Below are 19,603 nucleotides of genomic sequence, written 5' to 3'. Positions count from 1 at the left end.
TCTCAGCAGTACATCCTAGGCTCAGCCTCTGTCCCAGCTTCCCTGCTCCGCCCGGCGGCCTCCGAAGATAATGACCAGCGTGCTCTCATCCACCTGCCGCCTTTTCTCTGCATGCCGTTTGCTTCCACAGTTGCCCTCCTCTCGAATGATCAGGGAACTTGTCCTCATTTCGGTTTGCTATCACTTAGTAACAGACCACCCCAAAATGTAGTGAACCAAACAAAACAGCCCCGTTGTCTTTACAGCAGTGGTGCAGTGAGGTTTGGACTCTCCGGGGCTGCTTGTTTGCTGGTCTTGCTGGCGGTGACTTGCACTGCTGCGGTCCGCTTCTCGTGGGCTGCTGCTGGGCTGGCTGGGCCTCCCCGAGTTCCTGTCTTCCCAGGCTCTCTCCGCGGGAGCAGCCAGATGTTTTGGTGCTTCACAGCATCCTGGAAGTGACAGGCCTTCTTAGGCTTGGGCCAGAACTGGGGCCCGGCTTTGCTTCCCTGACCTTCCATTGGTTAAAGCCAAACACAGGCTTAGTGATGGCTTGGGGAAGGGGCTGCTCCTGGTGTGGCTGGCCGAGGCCACGTCCATGGTGCCCAGTCCGCTGTGTGTTTCCCTCCATTGGCCTGAGCCAGGTCCGCACCACGTACGTGGGGCACTTCATTATTTCAGCCGTGGGGTGTTGCCGTCTCGATCTCTCCCACCTCGGTGCTCAGTCCTCCTGCGCCTCCTCTGTTGGTGTCTTCTCCGTGTCTTCCCCCACTTGACTCCTCACGCTGGTCACAGACATAGGGCCCCGTCTCTCCCGTGTGTCCGTGTTCCCTGGGTGATCTCACGCGGTCAGGGAGTTAAAGTACATCTAGACATTAATTACCCTAAACTGTCTTTGGCCCTGAACTCTGCAGACTCCCAAGGCTTGCTTGCAACAGCTGTCGTGTTGTCTAAGACATGTATCAAGTCTAACACGGCGAAAACAGAACTAGCTTTTCTTAGTTTCCCTGCTCCTTCGCCGTCTCGGTAAACGATCTGCTCCCCTGAGGCGTTGTCCCCACAGAAGTCCGGCACTGGTTATGCCGGGTTCCTTCTCTGCCCTCAGCCTCCACGTTCAGTCATTGGCAAGTTCCGTTTGCTCTTCCTCTGGAATAGTCCACACGTGCCTGTCTCTGTCTGTCACCCCCGTGGGCGGTCAGGCAGAGGCCCCAGGCATCACACGGCGGGGAGTTTGCGTGGCCTCTGACCTTTCCTCTGCTGCCCTGGCCTGTCCGTCTTCTCCAAGGGCCGGGCTGCTGTTGGGAAAACGGGAACTCGACCCGTGGCCGCCCTGCTTTCACAGCCACTCGCCCCCACGTGCCCCCCACTCTCGCCTCTGACTCGCACAGCTCCTTCTGACCCGGCCACCCTGGCCGCACGCCTCTTCCCCGTCTGAAGCCTCGGGCGTGTTGCTCGTCCTACAGGATTTCTTCCCACGGCTTCTCACAGAGCGAGCGGCTGCTGATGCGGCCTCCGCTTACAGGGCACATCCGCGAGTGTCCGGGCATAATCGCCCCTTACTGTGATGCCTGCGCCAGCCTGCGCGGCCGTTGGATCCTTGGCGCGGGCGCCCACGGTGCGGCGCGAGCTCGGCGCAGGCCGGGTCTCACTGGGCGAGCTCGCCGCTGTGCTGCTCGGGCCCCGGGAGCGCGTGGGCACCGGGGCCTGCAGAGCAGAGCTGCCGAGCCACCGTCTGAGCAGGTGCTCTGGGAAGCAGATGGGACTGTCCTCAGACAAAGCTGTTTCTAAGGGGCGCCTGGGTGGCTCAGTCGGTTGGGCGTGGGAGTCTGATTTCACCTCAGGGCTCTGCGCTCCGCAGGGTGTGGTTGTGACCATCCTCTCTCCCCCTGCCCCTCCCCTCCACGCGTGTACAAGCGCACGCTCGCTTGCTCATGCTCTCTCTTTAAATAAATCCGATCTTTTTAAGAAAAGTTTAGTTTCTTTTAAAAGTGTATAGTTAAAGCAGAAAACTTGGGTCAGTTAAGAAAAAGTAGAGAAATGAAAATCATTTTCACGTGGATGAAAATCAAATCATGTGGATGATCTAAATCATCCACAATTTATAGTTGGCTATTGGTAACACTTTGATAGATCCTTTTCTGAGCTCTTTATGTCACCAATGTGTTCGTTTATACACTTGCAAATGATCAGGTATCCATGCGCACACACAAACCTTTCTGTCCTGTGGCCTTTGGCTCTGATTTCGTAAGCATTTTATTTGAAAATGGGCTAGATTTATTTTGTAATGTGTCAGCTTATAAACATACCCTAACTTCTCTATTGCCTTTTCACTTATTTACAACAATAGTCTGACCCGGTGTTCTTATTTCTGTGAATGTATTTTATGGAAGTAATCACTGTGTGTGAATGTGTACATTTACAAGCCTGGTTGTCAGGACTCCCTGTCCTGGTGAACATTTTAAATAATGTATTCAAGGATTAGTTCCATGAACTTTGATAAATAAACAACAAAATGTTACACAACTGTTACAGTTCTATAACATAAAAATACTGTTAGATGTCTACAACATATGAGAGAGTATTTTTTTACAAAGTAGGTTATGACCTCATTTATGAAAAATAAAAATTGTAAAGATAAATACAGCCCAGTGTAACTCTCTGGTTGGTAAGACCAGAGTGATTTCTGTTACCAAACTCAATTTCTATAATCAAATATAATGGGAAATTTGACACAAAATTTTTGCTGCAGTGAATTTCTTTGTATAATTTTGCTGTGTTTTCTTACTCACATAGGCTGCTTATCTGTTTTGTCTGCCATGGGTTAGTTAGTCATGTGCCCTGCGTGGAAGAGTTTAAATGTACAGTTCTAGGCTGATGGAAATGGGCTTTTGCTTCTGTACTCAGTTTGTCTTTGGACGTTGAACTATGATGATTTTTAAACACTTTCTTAACAAGTGAAACAAAGACCCTGACTTTACATTGTGTATGTTCTCACCACTCTCTCCTTCCTTAAGAGAACTTTTTGGAGGAGTTGCTGCGGTTCCGGTACTGTTAGAGGAGCCCTTGCACTCACGTAGCCTCCTTCCTGACTGTGTTCAAAGCCCACGGCTAGCTCTCAGCAAAGGAAAGGGGCTGCGGGCTTTACTGCTCTTTCAGTGCCCATGTGTTTGGGGGCATGAGAATGCACACTGGTGTCCGCAGCAGTGCCGCGCCTTCTCATCTCTGCCCCTGCCCTGCATCCCTCTCCTGCCTTCCCCTGCCTGGCAGCCTGGCATCAGATCTTCACCGGCAGCAGTCGGTGTGCACCCGGGTGGTCCGCACGATGTTCTTAAGTGCTCTGTGTCTCCCCCGGCTTAGAGCGCCACGAGGCTGGACGGCGACCGGGCAGTGCCTGCCTCCGGCTCGGCAGAGCGCGGGATGGTGAAGCCGATGATCAGAGTGGAGCAGCAGGACTGCCGCAGGCAAGAGAGCAGGTAGGAAGCCGCTCTGCTTTCCGCAGGAAGGAGTGAAGGTGTTCCCGGAAAGCGCTGGGGGGAGAGATGATTGAATCAACACTGGTTTGGCTGACATTTGTGGGGGTTACTTTGTTTCCTGCCACTGAGCTGAACAGAGACTGAGCTCCACGAGCCGGGGTCCCCTTACCCCGGGGCCACTGTGTCGTCGGTCCGGGTGCAATGGGGAACACTTAGAGATGTTTCTGTTTTAGATGGGCTGTTCTGTGAAATGTGGAGAAAGGGACTTTTCCTGGATGTTACTGTTTGATCCTTTTTAATGTGAAGATAATCTAATCATTTCCCCATCTGTATACAGAATCCTTCCATATTTAAATATATGAAGCCAGGCAGCCTTCAGATGGAGCTTTTAGGATTTATCAAGTGCCGCGTTACTGTGTCTTACATTCTGTCGAAAAGCATGGCCGTGAACATCTGTTTCTCCTGCCTTGGTTCTTGCCTAGTGTTCTTGAATAGAGAACATCTGCCTTTTGTTATTTCCTTTTCTTATGAATTTTAAGAGCATACTACCTTTATTAGAATTCTACTTCCTTGTGATTTTTAATTGTTTAGAGTTGCAAAGTGATGTCAGTGCCTCACACATCGAAATAACAGGCGCTGAGCTCTGGGTGTGGCTCCAGTGCTTCCCCAGCAGGGCCCTGACCATGCAGACGGCAGTCAGAAGAGCTCAGGAGTGCCGTGCACGTCCCCTCTTTATCAGCAGCAGACCTGGGTTCCGCTGGGCTCGGGGTGACCGTCTCCTGGTGCCATTCTAGCTGTTGTCCCTCGGGGTCCCCTTAGGGAGGCAGGTGAGTGGCTGCGGTCGTGCTTCCACTTCCCGTCTTCCAGTAGAGGGCGCCGTGCGTCGCATGTTCGTCAGCTCAGTTAAGGCCGGACGGACTCCGTTGCAGATCCAGGCAGGAATCTCAGGTTTTCCCGGGATTTGTCCTGCACTTTTGGTTAGTATTCAAGATTTTTGTGGGCTGTGTGAATTCTTTTAGGTGTAATGGTAAGTGTACTTTCTGGGTCTGTACTTGTTTCTGATGGTGTGTTCTAGAGTAAGATACTTCAGACGGTGAGCTAGTACCGGACAGAGTGTCTCTGCTTATAGTGTATACGGTGACCCGGAGGAACGCATCATCATTCTTAGCGCAAGACTATTTGAATGGGGAGAGGAGAGGGCACTTAGAGCAAGATCAGTAAGTGCGTGTGTAGCGTGTGTAGTTGGTGAACACGGTGTCCAGTAGCTGCTTGGCAGCTCGCCATGTTGTAGGATTTTACTAGGGGTTTTGTTGGAACTATGGCGGTGTACTACTTCGATACTACCACAGTGATGGAAACAGATGATTCTTCTGTTTTCAGTTTTTGCTTTTCATGTATATAATGTGAGAAGAAGCAGTGCCTCACTTAATTGGTACATTCCTGGAAGTCTTAAGTTGTTAGATATTTTAAAATACTGATTTTAGTCAGGGAAAAAAATCTTTTCAAATAGTGGAGTTCCTTACGTTATGACTGACACATTATTTTCTTTGGTGAGAACTTAAATTCCTTATTTTTATCAGATTTGTTAAATTGATGAAACCACGAGTTGGTAAGGTTCATCCGGTTTGTTGTGTGGATAGTAAATTTGGAAGTTAACTGCTTATCTGTAACTTCAGATGGCTGTAAACTAGCACTTAAGAGAGACATGTTGGGCATTTAAATTCTTTTGTTTCTAAAAGCTTTTTTAATAGCTGAATTGTTGAGCTGAATCCAAATTTTGTAATCACAGACATAAGAAACTTGGAAGCATATAATCCCATGGAAAGACTCTTGTTTTTATTTCTGGTGTTTATAACAGTCCGACGAAACCTGCTGTGTTTCTCCGTGTTGCTCCTTCAGTTCCCCGGGGGAGGTAGGGTGGCGGGACACAAGCTGCTGGGGACAGTGGCCATGGGCTCTTCTCCCTCTCAGCTCCTTTCTTGAAGAAGTTGTCACAGGAGCCAGTTTATTGAGGGAGCATCACAGCAGTGACTCCAAACGCAGAGACCAGGCGGGTTGGTCACTGTTTGTCCAGGGCCGGGAGTGACTGGTGTTCAGCTCCCTGACAGCTTCGTGAGCACGGCAGCGCGGCTGACTCGCCCTCCCACCGGATGGGGCGCTCTGTTTGAACACTGACCTCAGTTTTATTAAGCCAGTCCCTGCCCCTGTCCTGCTTTCGTCCCTGTGTAAGTCATTGTGGCCTCACTCCTCACTTCCCAGTGAAGTTTGTGGGAAGGCACACACATTTCTTTGCTTTTGCTGTCAGTTTATTTATTATTTTTTTTAAGATTTTATTTATTTATTTGACAGAGATCACAAGTAGGCAGAGAGGCAGGCAGAGAGAGAGAGAGGAGGCAGCAGAGAGCCCGATGCAGGGCTCCATCCCAGGACCCTGGGATCATGACCTGAGCCGATGGCAGAGTCTTAACCCACTGAGCCACCCGGGCGCCCCTGCTGTCAGTTTTAATTTTCTTAATCTGACGTAAGATTTTTGGAAAGTTTTTCCATTACCTGTTACCTGGGGTAGGGTCACTCCGAGTGTGCGCATCTGAACTAAAGTGGTAAAGATTTAAACTGGGAATCTAATCACTTGCCCGTTTTGTTAGTGGTGAGGGGCAGCTGACAAATGTCCTACGTGAAATACAGCTGGGAGCCAGCCAGCTTCAGTAATGATTAAATTGCCTGAAATTCTAATCACGTGTCTGCGTGAAAGAGTAGTTAAGTTACACTGAAGCCATCCATCGAGAACAGTATAAATCTAAGGTAAGGAGATCCACATTGGGTCTGTAATGATTTTACAGTTTAGAAATTCTGTGCTCCCTAGTGGCTTTTGGGTGTTATTTGAGCACAGTACACCACACAGAGCCCTGCTGTACACTGTGCCCCAGTGGACACATGCCTCCAGATGTGTGTATTTATAACTGAAAGAAGAATTTTACACAACAGTGAACCTTCTGTCCTACCAGCGGGGGCAGGGTCATCCACTATTTGGAGAACTCTTCTATGGAAATAGTGACGTCCTGACCTTTGTAGTACTTTGATCCAGGATACGTGGAAATACGTAACGTTGTTCAGCGCAGATTCTTCCAAGTGTTCCAAATCTTGGCTGCTCTTAGGTTCTGTCTCTTGGCAGTACCTTGTTTCATGGTGTCTGGCTAAATGAGGAGAGGTGTCTGAGAAAAGTGTGAGTTGGATGTCTTTTTCTGAAGGTGGGCTCCCCTGTGAGCGTCAAGAAACACTACTACGAGGTGCCTGAAGGGGTCTGTGGGCATCCTCTTCTCTGAGATTCATCAGAAGCCAAGGGCAGCGTCTGGCTCTTAGGAACTTATTCTTCGTGTAGGAGCTCAATTTCAGGCTCATGGTGGTTTAGCTTTTCTCGTGTCTCCCGCAGTGGCTTTTCATTGTGACCTGAGCCATTGCCATGGCAGGTGTGTGACAGCCTGGTCACCCTCCTCCACACGACACCGTGATGAATAATAGAGACTCGTGTTCAGATCAGTTCTCACGATGGAAGCAGATACGTCAAGGAGCTGACCTCTGGGAGGAACAGGGGTAGGGTCACTCTGAGTGTGCACATCTGAGCATTGGAGCGCTTCCCACGTGCACACGAGGCGTTGGGGGTGTGTTCTCTGTAAGCGCCGTGCAGAGACGGTTACAGCCGTTGCCGAAGTAGGCACAGGTTGCTAGTGCTGTTACGATCTCAGAGATGGCTGCTTTCTACTTGCAGAACTCAGGACGCTCCTGGGCCCGAGCTGGTACTGCCTGCAAGCATCGAATTCAGGGAGAGTTGTGAGTAATTTCAGATTCCATTGTTAGTGAATTATTTCTTGTTCCATTTTCCTCCATCTGATTTTCATGGTTTTTTTTTGTTTGTTTTGTTTGTCTGTTTGTTTCTTTTTTGAAATCTTTTCACAGCTGAAGATTCATTTTTATCTGCCATCATAAACTATACTAATAGCTCTACAGTCCATTTTAAGTTGTCACCTACATATGTATTATATATGGCGTGTCGGTATGTATTGTCTGGCCAGTGCAGACCCGATGCCAGCCCCGGAGAGCGCACGCACAGAGTGATTGCTGTAGTGCACAAGATGGTGAGCATGATGGAGGGGGTGATCCAGGTAAGCCGCAGCGCACGGCCGGCTCAGTGCGCGCCGCTCCTCCCGGGGCCTGCCCGCCCCATGTCTGACTTGCCCAGCTCTGCAGAGAGCATGGGCACTCATAGAGCTTTAAAAGTGGACAAGAAATGTCAGCTGGTTTTCAGCCGGTTTTCTCCTTAATCTCTGTGGGAATGTCATGATCACAGTAAAGATCCTTAAAATGGTGGTGGTTGTGAGAACACGTTAGATGGGATTTTTTTTTAGAAAAAATAATTTGTTGAGGTGAATTTCACATTAATGTAAAATTAACCATTTTAAAGCGACTCATTCAGTAGCATTTCGGACATTCACAGTGTTGTGCAGCAACCACTTGTGGTTCCAGAACATTCCCATCACTCCAAAGTAAAACCCTGTGCCCACGAAGCAGTTTGTCCCTGCCGCTGCCTGGCAGCCGCCCTCTCAGAATCTCCTCAAGGTTCTGCAGGCGTTCGCTCTTTCCACTGAGAGTGGGACAGTGGTAGGATTTCTGTGGATTTTTGATAGCACTCATTTAGGTGTGACGTACGTCATGACATTTCTCGATGATGACATGATCACAGTCTTTCGTAAAACTGCTAAAGCGTAAGAAAGTAAGGGTATTCTCTTTGTAGTGTGGTTTGTTTCTTGTGAAGTACTCTTCGTCTGTAAAATTGGCATCACAGTTTTCCAAACTCACGGATAATTTGAAGATTTAATTTTAAGTCCTTGAAAGTCAATGTGAAGTTAAATTTTTTTTTTTTAAGTTTTTCTGAACCACTTATCAGAGCTGTTATTCGGTCACGAAATACAAAACTCTAGTTATGTACTGTGAAGCAGCCTAATTGGATGATTTGGTGGTTTCCCTCCTGTGAGGACAGTTTGAGCAAACAAATCTGTTGATTCCTTCTGAATTATTTCAAAAGGCCAAATTTTTCAAGAACTGTTTCTCTTATGTTTGAGGGGTGAACCTGTGAATCTAATGGGCTTACAGTTCTTTTCCCCAAGTGAAGAAACAAATCCAAAAAGGATGGTCATTTTATTTGGATCCCATTTTGTGTTCCCTCTCTTCCTAATTTACGAACAAACAGGGATTTCCTTTTAGTTCAGAGCCATTGTCTGTCTTCCCTCCTGTTTGCATTTCTAAAGCCCGTTTCAAATTGGGAAATTCTTTCATCAGACTACTACTGATAGACTTTTTCTGATTGCATTGGAACTAGTCTATGAAATCATCATTATCAAAACAGGTCTATTAAAACACATTTAGGGGTTAGTATGTGATTGGAGGAGTCTTAAAGTTTTAGGAAAGAACCGTAGTAATGAATAAATTCTTTAATTTGTAAAAACCTACTTTGAAAAACCAGTTACTCTGTTTTAGTATAGTTATTTTTTTATACATTTAAAAAATTTTAACTTTTATTTTTATTGTTTCTGTTGGTCTTTTCTGTCTCTTTCATCCTGTTAAACCAGAGGATAGAAACTCCTCTTACATACCTCGAAGTAGTCAGACACACGAGATCATTGAAAGACATTAAGAAGTCCTTCATTTGTAAATCTTTTAAAGAGATCAGTGTGTTCCCGTGTTAAATGTCACATGTCTGTAAATTCTGGGATTCCCTCCCTTACTGCGCCAGTATTAAAAACGTAGAACTGATCCTTTACATCACGTACTTCCAAAGCGGTTTCTGAGCCAGGAGTGAATATGTAATTTGGGAATGACAGAACTAAATGTCGTACCTTCATGTCGTACCTTCATGTTAGTGTTTTGATTTTTTTAAACTATCATGATTGTTTACAAGTTTCTTTCTCTCGTTCTGCTTGATTTCCCTTCGTCTGTTTTTCTCCAGGAAGTAGACCAGGTTGATCAGGTAGGACGTGCTGCTGGGAACTGGTCCTGGCTTTGTCGGCTTAGCTGAGTTTCTCGCGCTGCTTCCATGTCAAACACAACACTCCAGCAGCCGGACTGGACGGTTCATAACACTCATTCAGCAACTGAAACATGCAGTACTAAATCCTTTTTTGACTGTGCAACCCTTACCAGCATTTCATAATTTCTGCTTAATGCACTTCAGTGTGGATATGAAATGACGGAAGTTCTGTTTCTCCTCTTTTCTTGTTTACCCTTGGTTCCTATTCTTTGGATCTCATCTGAGGTTGCCTGGCCTGCTCATGTGGTCGGGAGACAATGCGATAGATCAGTACTTGATAGCGAGTTGCTCGGCGTCCGAGCCAGTGACTGCGCGTATCAGGGTGGCTGTGGGTAACGGTGGATAGACGCGTGTGTCCTTCACAGATTACCAGATAATGCACAACCTCCAATTGGGTGTTGTAGGGTATGATACCTGTTTTCGGCCCCGATTCTGTCTGTGGGGGCCACCTGGATCCATGTGTCTGTCCATGAATCCTGAGGGGTTGCAGTTATGCTGCTGTGAACGCATCCAAATTCCTTTGCAAATATCTGGTATCTGTGGTAAATACCTTGGTGACAATGGGAAGGTACTGGTCTATCTCAGCAGCTTTTCAAGAGCATTCCTTTGTATTTTCGTTCTTTTTGTTTGTCTTGGGGTTGCTTATGGAAATCCATTCTGTCTACAGAAGCAGAAGAACATCGCAGGAGCACTTGCCTTCTGGATGGCCAATGCGTCTGAGCTGCTCAACTTCATTAAACAGGACCGAGATCTTAGTCGAATCACACTGGACGCCCAAGACGTTTTAGCACACTTGGTTCAGATGGCGTTTAAGTAAGGAGCACATTTTTGGAGATTGCACTCTTCTGTAGAGAATTTTTTTAAGGTTTTTATTTACCCTGATTGAAGATGAATAGCGAGAAACATGAGTAGCTGTGTGCCAGATGTGTTGATTTAGGAAATTGAATTTGTTGAGCTGTGTTCTGAGACTCCTGAGACTCAAACTATCGTACTGTAGATGGAAACTGTTTCTCAGCAGTGTGAACTATTCCGTTTGTGATGTCATGTCTGACAATAGCGGTGCGTCCTGCTGGGGTTATTAAAATTGCCTACGTATTTTCAGATATCTAGTTCATTGTCTTCAATCAGAACTGAATAATTACATGCCAGCCTTTCTGGATGACCCTGAAGAGAACAGCCTGCAAAGACCAAAAATAGGTTAGGATGCTCGTTTTTTCCTCCCGTCGTCTCCGCCCCCCCCCCCAGCTCTCCTCCTTCCCTCCTTCTGTTTAACTTCATTTTAATATTCACTGTCGTAAGAAGGAGGTATTTTTAGAATGAATGAGATAAACTGTTGGATTTGCTATTTAGTAAGTCACAACCACCGTCTGTTTTGTTTTAAGAATAGCTCCGGTTTTGGGGTGTCGTGCTTTGTCAGGAAGTCTCTGGGGTGAGCGGCAGGACACGTGGTTAGCCCCCGTGTGTGGTTTCAGACCTGCCTGCCGCCTCCCATCTGAAGAGACTCGTGTCTCAAAAGCGACCACGTAGCCCTTCTTGCCGTACCGGCCGCTTCGTGCGGTCCCCGTTCTCACGAGACTCTTGCTTCCGTCCCGCGTCCCCGCACAGATGACGTCTTGCACACGCTCACGGGAGCCATGTCTCTGCTGCGGCGCTGCCGCGTCAACGCGGCGCTGACCATCCAGCTCTTCTCACAGCTCTTCCACTTCATCAACATGTGGCTCTTCAACCGACTGGTCACCGACCCCGAGTCGGGGCTGTGCTCGCACTACTGGGGGGCGATTATCCGCCAGCAGCTGGGGCACGTGGAGGCCTGGGCGGAGAAGCAGGGCCTGGAGCTGGCGGCGGATTGTCACCTCAGCCGCATAGTGCAGGTGAGCTGGCGCGACTTTCCTGCCCACAGGTCGTGCGCCTGGTTCTCAGTGTCTCGTTCCGTCGGAGGCAGCCCTGGGATTCAGCCACATCAGTGGCCCCCGGGGGGTGTTTCGTGTGCTCCCCTGAAGAGGCGGTGGGGCGCTGGTTTGCCTGGGTCTCTGAGACAGCCTTCCGCCAGCCCCGTACTGCAGCAACAGACGTTGTCTCACAGGCCAGGAGGCCAGGATGCCAGGACGCCAAGGTCAGGGTGCGGCCAGGGTGGTTTTCTGCCTTCATTTTCACAGGTGTTCTCCCCGTGGGCATGTGCGTCTCCACGTGTCCACTCTTTATACGGACATAAGTCACGTTAGACCTGTTCCCTCCCGCACTCCTCTCACTGCTGTCAAGACCCTTGCTCCAAGTAAGGTCGTGTTCTGAGGTGCACGGGGCTGGGATCTTAGGGGACACAACGCAGCCCGCAGAAGGTGGTAAGCACTAGAATAAATACCCTTCAAGGGTTCTTTCTTACCAGACCAGTATTTTGTGAGGCTCCCAGCTAAAGGACAGATCCCAATGTGAAACTGGGTAGCGCGTCGCTCTTCAGCACACGCAGCCAGGTGAGCAGCACAAAGCGGACACCTGCAGGGGGACACGCGCAGGAGGAGAGAGGGGCCTAGCACTCGCAGTCGCCGCGTCCCGAAGGCCGGGGCCGGGAGACAGAGAAGGCCACAGAGGAGCTCGCGGTGCCTGTGTGTGAGGGGCTCAGCGGTGCGCAGGGCGTCCCTGCGGAGCCTGCCCTGGGATACTGGGCTTTTGTAGTCGAAGACAGGATCTGCAGCCTCAGAACCTGGGGCGGGGTTTTTTTATTATCACAGTTTATAATTTTGCATTTTCCCCACAATTTCTTAATCTCATTTAAAATAGTTTAGTATGGAAAGAGGCTAGTATCCTCCTTGGATTGCGTCAGCTGTAAAATAAATCATTACAGGGAAACTTTATTCAGACCCCAGTAACTGGTGATCAGAGTGGTTGTGATGTAAATGGTTGCAGGGTCTTATTTATTAATTTGTTTGTTTGTCAGAGAGAGCGCACACAAGTGGGCAGAGTGGCAGGCAGAGGCAGAGAGAAGCAGGGTCCCCGCTGAGCAAGGAGTCTGATGTGGGATCGATCGGAGGACCCCGGCATCATGACCTGAGCCGAGGGCAGCAGCCTAACCTACTGAGCCACCCAGGCAACCCATGTTCACAGTTTCCTAAGAGGATTTTTAAAAATGATTTATGAATAATTGAATTTCATTTACATTTTATATTTTAGTAAAATAAAAATTATGTATTTTAGTGAAATTAAGCCATCTAAAAACCTTTATTAGACAATGCTTTTTCAGTTCAATTCAATGTTAATAGAAGTGTGTTTCCCTCAAAAACATTCTGCGTTTTAAAATTAAATTAGCAAGTTATTACATTTTTAAGTGTTACATGAAGGGGAATATTTATAAAATACTTTCCAGTCATGTCTCCTGTTACCCTTTCCACCAGGCAACCACTCTGCTCACCATGGACAAGTACTCCGCGGAGGACATCCCGACCGTGAACAGCACATGCTTCAAGCTGAACTCCCTACAGCTGCAGGCCTTGTTACAGAACTACCACTGCGCGCCCGATGAGCCTTTCGTCCCCGCGGTGAGTGCCGCCCGTCGGCCGCGCGGTGGGCCAGCAGCCGGGCACTGTTTGCTTAGGGAAATGTCCAGTTCCAAAAGGTGCGGGAGGGGCTGCTTATAATTACTTTATTTCTATGATAGATAAGCTACTTAGTCATCTCCTAAGATTGTATTTCTGGTTGATATTTTGAGTTAGGATTCAGTACAGGAGGTCGAAAATACACAGGCATTTTAAGTAGAAAGGCATTTATCCAGAGAATTAGGTTCTTAGAAAATGATTGGAAGGCCTGGCGGGAGAGGAAGTTAAGAGGTTGCCCACAGTCCCAGGCTCACCACTGTGACCTGAGGCTAAGAGGCCCCAGAGCTCCTGCCACAGCATGGACATCAGTGTGCCGTGGGCACAGAATGCCCCTCAGGGCCACCACCCAGCCTCCTGTGCTGCCAGCGGCAAGCAGCGCAGCCAGGCGGGCTGCCCCGGCCCCTGCAGACGCCTCCTACTGGTGGGAATCGAGTTCTGGCATCCGTGCCTCTGGAGCGAAGGCATGGCGGGGCCAATGGCCTGCTATACGATGTGGGCTGCAGCTCCTGTGTGTAGATTAGGAAGGCCGCAAGTGCTTGACGTCACCCGCGAATAAAATCTGCTCGAGGCCGGAGTGCTGACGAGGGAAGTGCCGGAGGTGGGTGGGCCGACCCCAGGATTGACTTCGTACCAACAGAAGACATGTATACACAGTAGCTAGGATCAGCAACCGCGGCAGATGCGCCCAACAGGAGAGTGTCTAGAAGGTCCCATCACTGTCGCATGCAGGAGCACGGCGTGGCACCAAGTTGTGCATTTGCACATGTGCACATGGAAGTGCACAGCAGATGAGATGCACTGCGCGTGTGCACAGAAGTCTGGCACGGGGTGCATACGACACGTGTCCATCTACACGGGCTCCCAGAGCAGGTGGTGGGATCTGTGGTGGGGGCGCCCGGGCCGATAGGGCGGCGAGTGTTGCTTCTCCCGTGAGGGCTCTGCTCTGTGACCCGGGGACTTGAGGTGCCGTGTTCACTTCGTCGAGCTGTACAGTGAAGCTGGGGGAGCTTTCTTTCCCCATTAGCTAGGAATAGACATTTCTGTCCTGATTTTTTACATTCGCCCTTGTGTGAGTTTTTTTCTGTCATTATGAATACTGCAAAAATTGGATCATTAGCACCTGGATGTTAAATTACAAGGGAAAAAAATGGCTACTTTGGCAAAGGGAAACTGTTTTCTTATGACTGAACAATTTCTTTTTAAGGCTGCATATTACTTGAGATTAATCCTGACTGTCTTGGCTCACGTGTTTGCAGGGTGTGCTTCACCAGCGACTGTCGCCCAGCACGCTGGTGTGGGCACACTGGGAACGCTGTCCCTCGCAGCCTCGCCTGCGTGTGTGGCCGCAGCGTGCACGAGAGGTCTGAGTGGCAGCCCACTGGTGTGCCGTGCTCACTGTGCGTCTGTGTTCTGACCAGGACCTGATCGAGAACGTGGTGGCTGTGGCCGAGAACACGGCGGATGAGCTGGCGCGCAGTGACGGGAGGGAGGTGCAGCTGGAGGAGGACCCCGACCTGCAGCTGCCTTTCCTGCTACCGGAGGATGGCTACTCTTGCGACGTCGTCAGGAACATTCCGAATGGCCTACAGGAGTTCTTAGACCCTCTGTGCCAGAGAGGTGAGTCCCGCTTACTGTGCCTGGAGTTCGAGCTCTGACCCGACTCCGGTCAGCATTGCACCGGGTGGGGGTGGGGGTGGGTGGGCGCACATGTGTCGGGCCACATGTGTGGGGCACACACCGTGTGCTTCTGGAGAAAGCCGTGTGGCAGGACGTGAAAGTGAGCATTTCATGGTGTTGTGGAGTCAGCATTGTCGCACCATGAGGCTCCCGTGGGTGTGCTGGGACCCTCCCATGTGGCCCCACCCGCCAGCTGTCACAGCCATGTTGCCGCCTGGCCTGCTAGGAAAGAGGACCTTTGGTTGCTCCTCTGCTGGTTTTTGGGAGCTGGGAGCTTGGCTCTTCCCGTGGAAATGATCCGTGCATGTGGCTACCCGTGGAGTTGCCGGGCAGCACGAGGGCGGCAAGCACACCGTCTCCACTCGCACCCTAGCTCTGTCCCCTGACACTGCCCTTCCAGAAGACGGGCACATGGATGGCAGGCACTCGTGGGGACCAGGCCAGCTGCCTGTGAGACGCTTAGACCTGTGGCACAGGGCGCGGCCATAACCTCGCGTTGGCATAACTGCCACTGTGAGCACGTGTGCCGCGCCTGCCGGGGCTCGGGAGCCACGCTCTCGCTGGGCTTGTCTAAGGGCAGCAAGCTCCCCAGGTCTGATCCCATACCTGTTTACATATTCTTGTCAGAATGGGGTGTAAAAATCTCACACGTGCTGGGAGTCGGCAGTTGAAGCTGCCGACTCTTGGTCTCAGCTCAGATTCTGATCTCAGGGTCCTGGGATTGAGCCCCTTGTCAGGCTCCCTGCTCAGCGGGGAGCCTGCTTGAGATTCTCTCTCCCTCTGCCTCTTCTCCCCAAAATACCACGTTTACACTCGAAGCACAAATTCCTAAATCAGACCCCAGTTCAGCCCCAGTCTGCTATGGTTTGTAACGTGGAGCTCAGGTGAATTGAAAAAACAGATTCAGAGTTCAGGAATGAGCTTAAACAAAAATGACAGTGGCGAAGTGAAGGGTTAGTCTCGCCGACGTGAATTCGGTGAATGTGGTTTTTAATTTCAGTGACTGGTTCACATGCTACGATAAACAGATTGTTATGTCTCTGAAGGTTATGACAGTTTAAAATTTCCATTCTGCAAAGGCTGCTTCTTGTAGTGAAGGGAGGTGCGTCAGTAGCCAGCATGTCTGGTTGTGCTGCGAGCACGGACTCCTGTTTCTGCTCAGCCCCGTCCGCAGAGCAGCAGAGCTGAGGCGGGTGCGTCCTCGAGGAGCTTTGTGTGAAGGAGGAAGGCGGCTGGGACGAGCCTGGGCTCATGTCTGGGACCAGCGGGGAGGACAGAGCTCCAGGCTGCAGTGACATCTGAGAAAGCCTGTCGGGTGTTGGGCGTCCCCATGTCAGGGCTCCTATGGGGGGAGCCCTCCTGCCCAGCAGAGCAGGCCCAGACTGGTGGCCGGCACCCGTGTGTGGCCTCAGGGCCGAGCCCAGGGGCCTCCATTGCCATGCGGGCACTTCTTGTCATGCCTGTAGGGCCAGGCCCATCAGCACTTGGCGCACCCACTTGTGGGGGACAGCCACACACTCCGGCTGGCTGCTGCCCGCACCACTGTCTGTGCCCTCTCCGTGCCCCCTACCTTCCACTGCCCTCAGTTGCTTCATGGCATGTCGCTGCTGGATCTCCGCCGCCCCCCCCAACTTCCCTTCAGCCCCGGGAGCTGAGCACGCCGGCAGTGGGGCAGGACACCCCGCTCCCAGCCCGTCGTTGGTATTAACCCCCTGCGCCTTGCCCCCCCCCCGCCCCCCCATCCCCACCCCCTGTCCTGTGCCTGCTGCTTCACTCACACGCTTGGGTTTACTTTCTGAAGTCCCGGTCAGGTAACCCTGTGTCTAGAAAATCTCAGCCTGCTCCCGACACTTAACGCCACTTTCCCCACAAGGGGTTCTATGTTCTCTTGGGACATTTTTGTGACAGCCCTTGAAACGCGTGTGTCCGCCTGTCTCTGGGGTTGAGCTGGAGTCCTGGGGGCCAGGCCCCCTGACCCTCAGCACCCAGCCCAGGGCTGCTGGACGGCGAGTGCTCAGCTCTTCACTAACCCTGTGAACAAGCGCACGGCGAGACGGATTTACTAGCATTTTCCAGATCTGTGTGTGTGGACTTGCGTACGCAGCTGTCGGTTCTGTGATGTGCGCCGCAGAGCCAGTACTTGCCAGGTCGGGAAAAGTGAGCTCTTGCCCAGGTGGTGAAGTCTCCTCCGTGACTTCCCCTGAGGCTCCCAAAGTGATTGATTTCAGAACATACGTGGTATTTCATCACGGGCTTGGCGTCCCTGCCTTGTTCTGTATGTGTCAGATGATAACACAGTCTGTTACAGAGGGGCCTTTACAAGACTTACAAAGAACTGGGTGTGTTCTTTTATGACATCAGTGTTTTTAATTCTTCACGCTCAAGTCTTTGAACCAAATAAGGGACTACTGTGTGCTCTCAATTTATGTTCCTTTTGTTTTGTCCTGTAACACAGTTGTGTGAGAGAAGGCTATAAAACCAGCACAGACTTACACCTGATCTGAGATGCATTCCTTCAGCTAAGAGCAAGAAATGTCTGTTTGATGTATGATCCAGCCTTGACATTTGAAAAAATTAAGAAAATAATAAAGATTGTTTATTTCAAAATTGTCATAATCACAGTTCCAAGTGGGGGAAAGAGAAGTTGTAGGTATATTTTAGTGAAAATAGGTTGAAATGGTGATTTTTTAAAAAAAGGACTATAAGTTTATATCTTTATTTTTACTGTGCTCTTTTGACATCTCCTTTTCCACTTACTGCAAAGAAACCTCATAAGTGCCCCCAAATAACGGGCAGACTTTCCTCACGGGTGGAATCCTAGAGTGGGAGAGAGTGCTGGGAGGCACCAGCCAGGGCTCTCCCCGGTCCCAGGGGACTAGCTGAGGCTGTGCGTGCTGGCAGGAGACGTCCGTGTGACATCGGGCACGCACTAGGCTCCTCGGAACTGTTGAGCTGCCAGTAGTAGGAAGACCAGGCCGCTCTGGAGAAAACAGAAGAATGTGCAAGGCCCGTGTGAGACAGCTTTGTCCGGAAGGTCCGGAGAAACACAGAGTAAGACCTGCCGAATGCAGAGGGACATATTTTGAATTGAAAAGTTTACTTCCATAAAGCTGTCATTTGTTGATGAGAATATCATAAGTACTTCTCAAAACATTATAAAATGATTCTGAAACTTATTTGTAAGACATTTAAGTGACTGGTTAGGAAATGTGGACAGAGTTGTGTGAAGGGGCCCATCCTACAGGTCCGACACTGTTGTGCCTGAAACCCGCAGCGCCCAGGGTGCGACACTGGGCAGACGTGTGAGCTAGGTCACTAGCTGTTGGCTACTTGTTCGCAGCGGTCTCTGTCGAGAAAGGCCTTCCGGGTATTGTTGAGCACTTGGTCATCAGGGAAGGAGTTACAGTGCACGTCGGTGATTTCTCATAGAAACAGGGAGAAAAGCTCTTTGAAACAAACAGGAAGGGGCGACCAGTTTCACTTTTCAGCTTGGTGTTGAATTCCCTCAGACCAAAACAGTGATTTTAAATGTCTGAAAGTTCCATTTCCAAAGGCAGTCCGTGTCCATAGAGGAGGAAGAGGAAGGGTCGTCTGTCTGTAGGTGCTGAGCCATTGACCCTGGTGTTGCCGCCCTTCTTGGAGATTATGTGGCTGACTTGCCTTGCTTTTCAATTTTATAATTTGCTTGTTTTCTCCTCAGGATTCTGCAGGTTAATTCCTCATGCACGCTCACCAGGCACCTGGACAATCTACTTTGAAGGTGCAGATTACGAGAGCCATCTTCTGCGTGAGAGCACGGAGCTGGCAAGTATCACGAGAGTGTGACGGGTGTGGCACACACCCACCCACGTCTGTTCCTTACGGTGTGAAAATGTCATGTAAACTCGTTCTGTGATTATAGTGAGCATTGTTGTGATAAGAGTATTTTAAAATCATCTTTAAGTGTTGATTTTATTTTTAAAAATCTGAAACTAGGATTTATATACATGCATATTTTTTCCAGGCCATGTCTGTACGCTTTTGTCCGTAAACAGAAATATTTCTGCCCTCAGCTATACCAGCCTTAATGTTAATACATATTTTTTAAAAGATAATATGATAGCCTTACGAATTTTATTAGAAAATGTATTTCTTTGGTAGAACTATTTTCTCCTTATAGTTGGTTCTACCTTGTTTTAAATATGTGTCAAATCACTTGCTGGTAATTTTGTATCTTTTGGGAGCGTGGTCTGTCCTCTCTTTACTGGCTTCGGGCATTGCAAGCCTTTGCGTGAAGAGTTCTGCTTTGCCTCCTGCCGAGAGTTTTAAATAACAAAGACTGTGTCCCTGTGCCTAGCCTGGGACTGCCACATCTGATCCATAGAAACAAAGGAAAGTCTTCCTTTTTGAACTTCATTGTGGAGTTTCATTTAAATGTCTTTCACATTATCTGTCTTCCTGTAATTACCATTTTCATCTTTTTAAGCCACTTAAGCCTTCAAAGGAACAAACAGATGGGACTGTGCTTTGGTCCAAGTTCCTTGGGGTCAGGCTCAGTGTGTTGTGTTTGCATGTGGCCGTGTCTTCCCCTGCCCGCCAATGGGAATCGTCCAGTGTGCCTGGGCCAAGGGTTAGAGGTTCTGGGGTACAGACACAGGTAGCTTCTGACGCTCTAGAGACTTCCTTGTACACCCGAAAATACTGACCAGCAGCCTGTCAAAGCTGTTCACCTCTTATGTATCTAAATTCTAAGAAAATGTAGGTTGTGTCAGTTGGCGTAAGCTGGCAATACTTACCGCAAAATAAAGCACGCACTGTGTTTTGTATAT

The 19,603-nt window shown here is 49.5% G+C and overlaps 1 protein-coding gene across 15 annotated transcripts in view; it reads left to right on the top strand.

Moving 5' to 3' along the window:
- The window catches only part of AFDN (afadin, adherens junction formation factor), a 128,464-nt gene that overhangs the window by 68,581 nt on the left and 40,280 nt on the right, over positions 1 to 19,603 (top strand). For 9 of the 15 annotated variants that reach the window (XM_045080011.1, XM_045080010.1, XM_045080009.1 and 6 more), the window contains 10 exons: positions 3,334 to 3,449; positions 7,216 to 7,277; positions 7,404 to 7,609; positions 9,451 to 9,471; positions 10,199 to 10,344; positions 10,634 to 10,728; positions 11,137 to 11,402; positions 12,918 to 13,061; positions 14,537 to 14,735; positions 18,496 to 18,599. In XM_045080011.1, coding sequence (XP_044935946.1) covers positions 3,334 to 3,449; positions 7,216 to 7,277; positions 7,404 to 7,609; positions 9,451 to 9,471; positions 10,199 to 10,344; positions 10,634 to 10,728; positions 11,137 to 11,402; positions 12,918 to 13,061; positions 14,537 to 14,735; positions 18,496 to 18,599 — 1,359 coding nt within the window. The remainder of the gene's footprint in view (positions 1 to 3,333; positions 3,450 to 7,215; positions 7,278 to 7,403; positions 7,610 to 9,450; positions 9,472 to 10,198; positions 10,345 to 10,633; positions 10,729 to 11,136; positions 11,403 to 12,917; positions 13,062 to 14,536; positions 14,736 to 18,495; positions 18,600 to 19,603) is intronic. The other 6 variants (XM_045080012.1, XM_045080021.1, XM_045080020.1 and 3 more) reach the window with 1 other exon arrangement.

This window comes from Mustela putorius, unplaced genomic scaffold (genome assembly GCF_011764305.1).
Source record: "Mustela putorius furo isolate JIRA1106 unplaced genomic scaffold, ASM1176430v1.1 tig00000450_pilon_pilon_pilon, whole genome shotgun sequence".
In the NCBI taxonomy this organism is placed as follows: Eukaryota; Metazoa; Chordata; class Mammalia; order Carnivora; family Mustelidae; genus Mustela; species Mustela putorius.
Note: the sequence above shows the minus strand (reverse complement) of the source record. Positions and strands in the feature narration are given on the sequence as shown.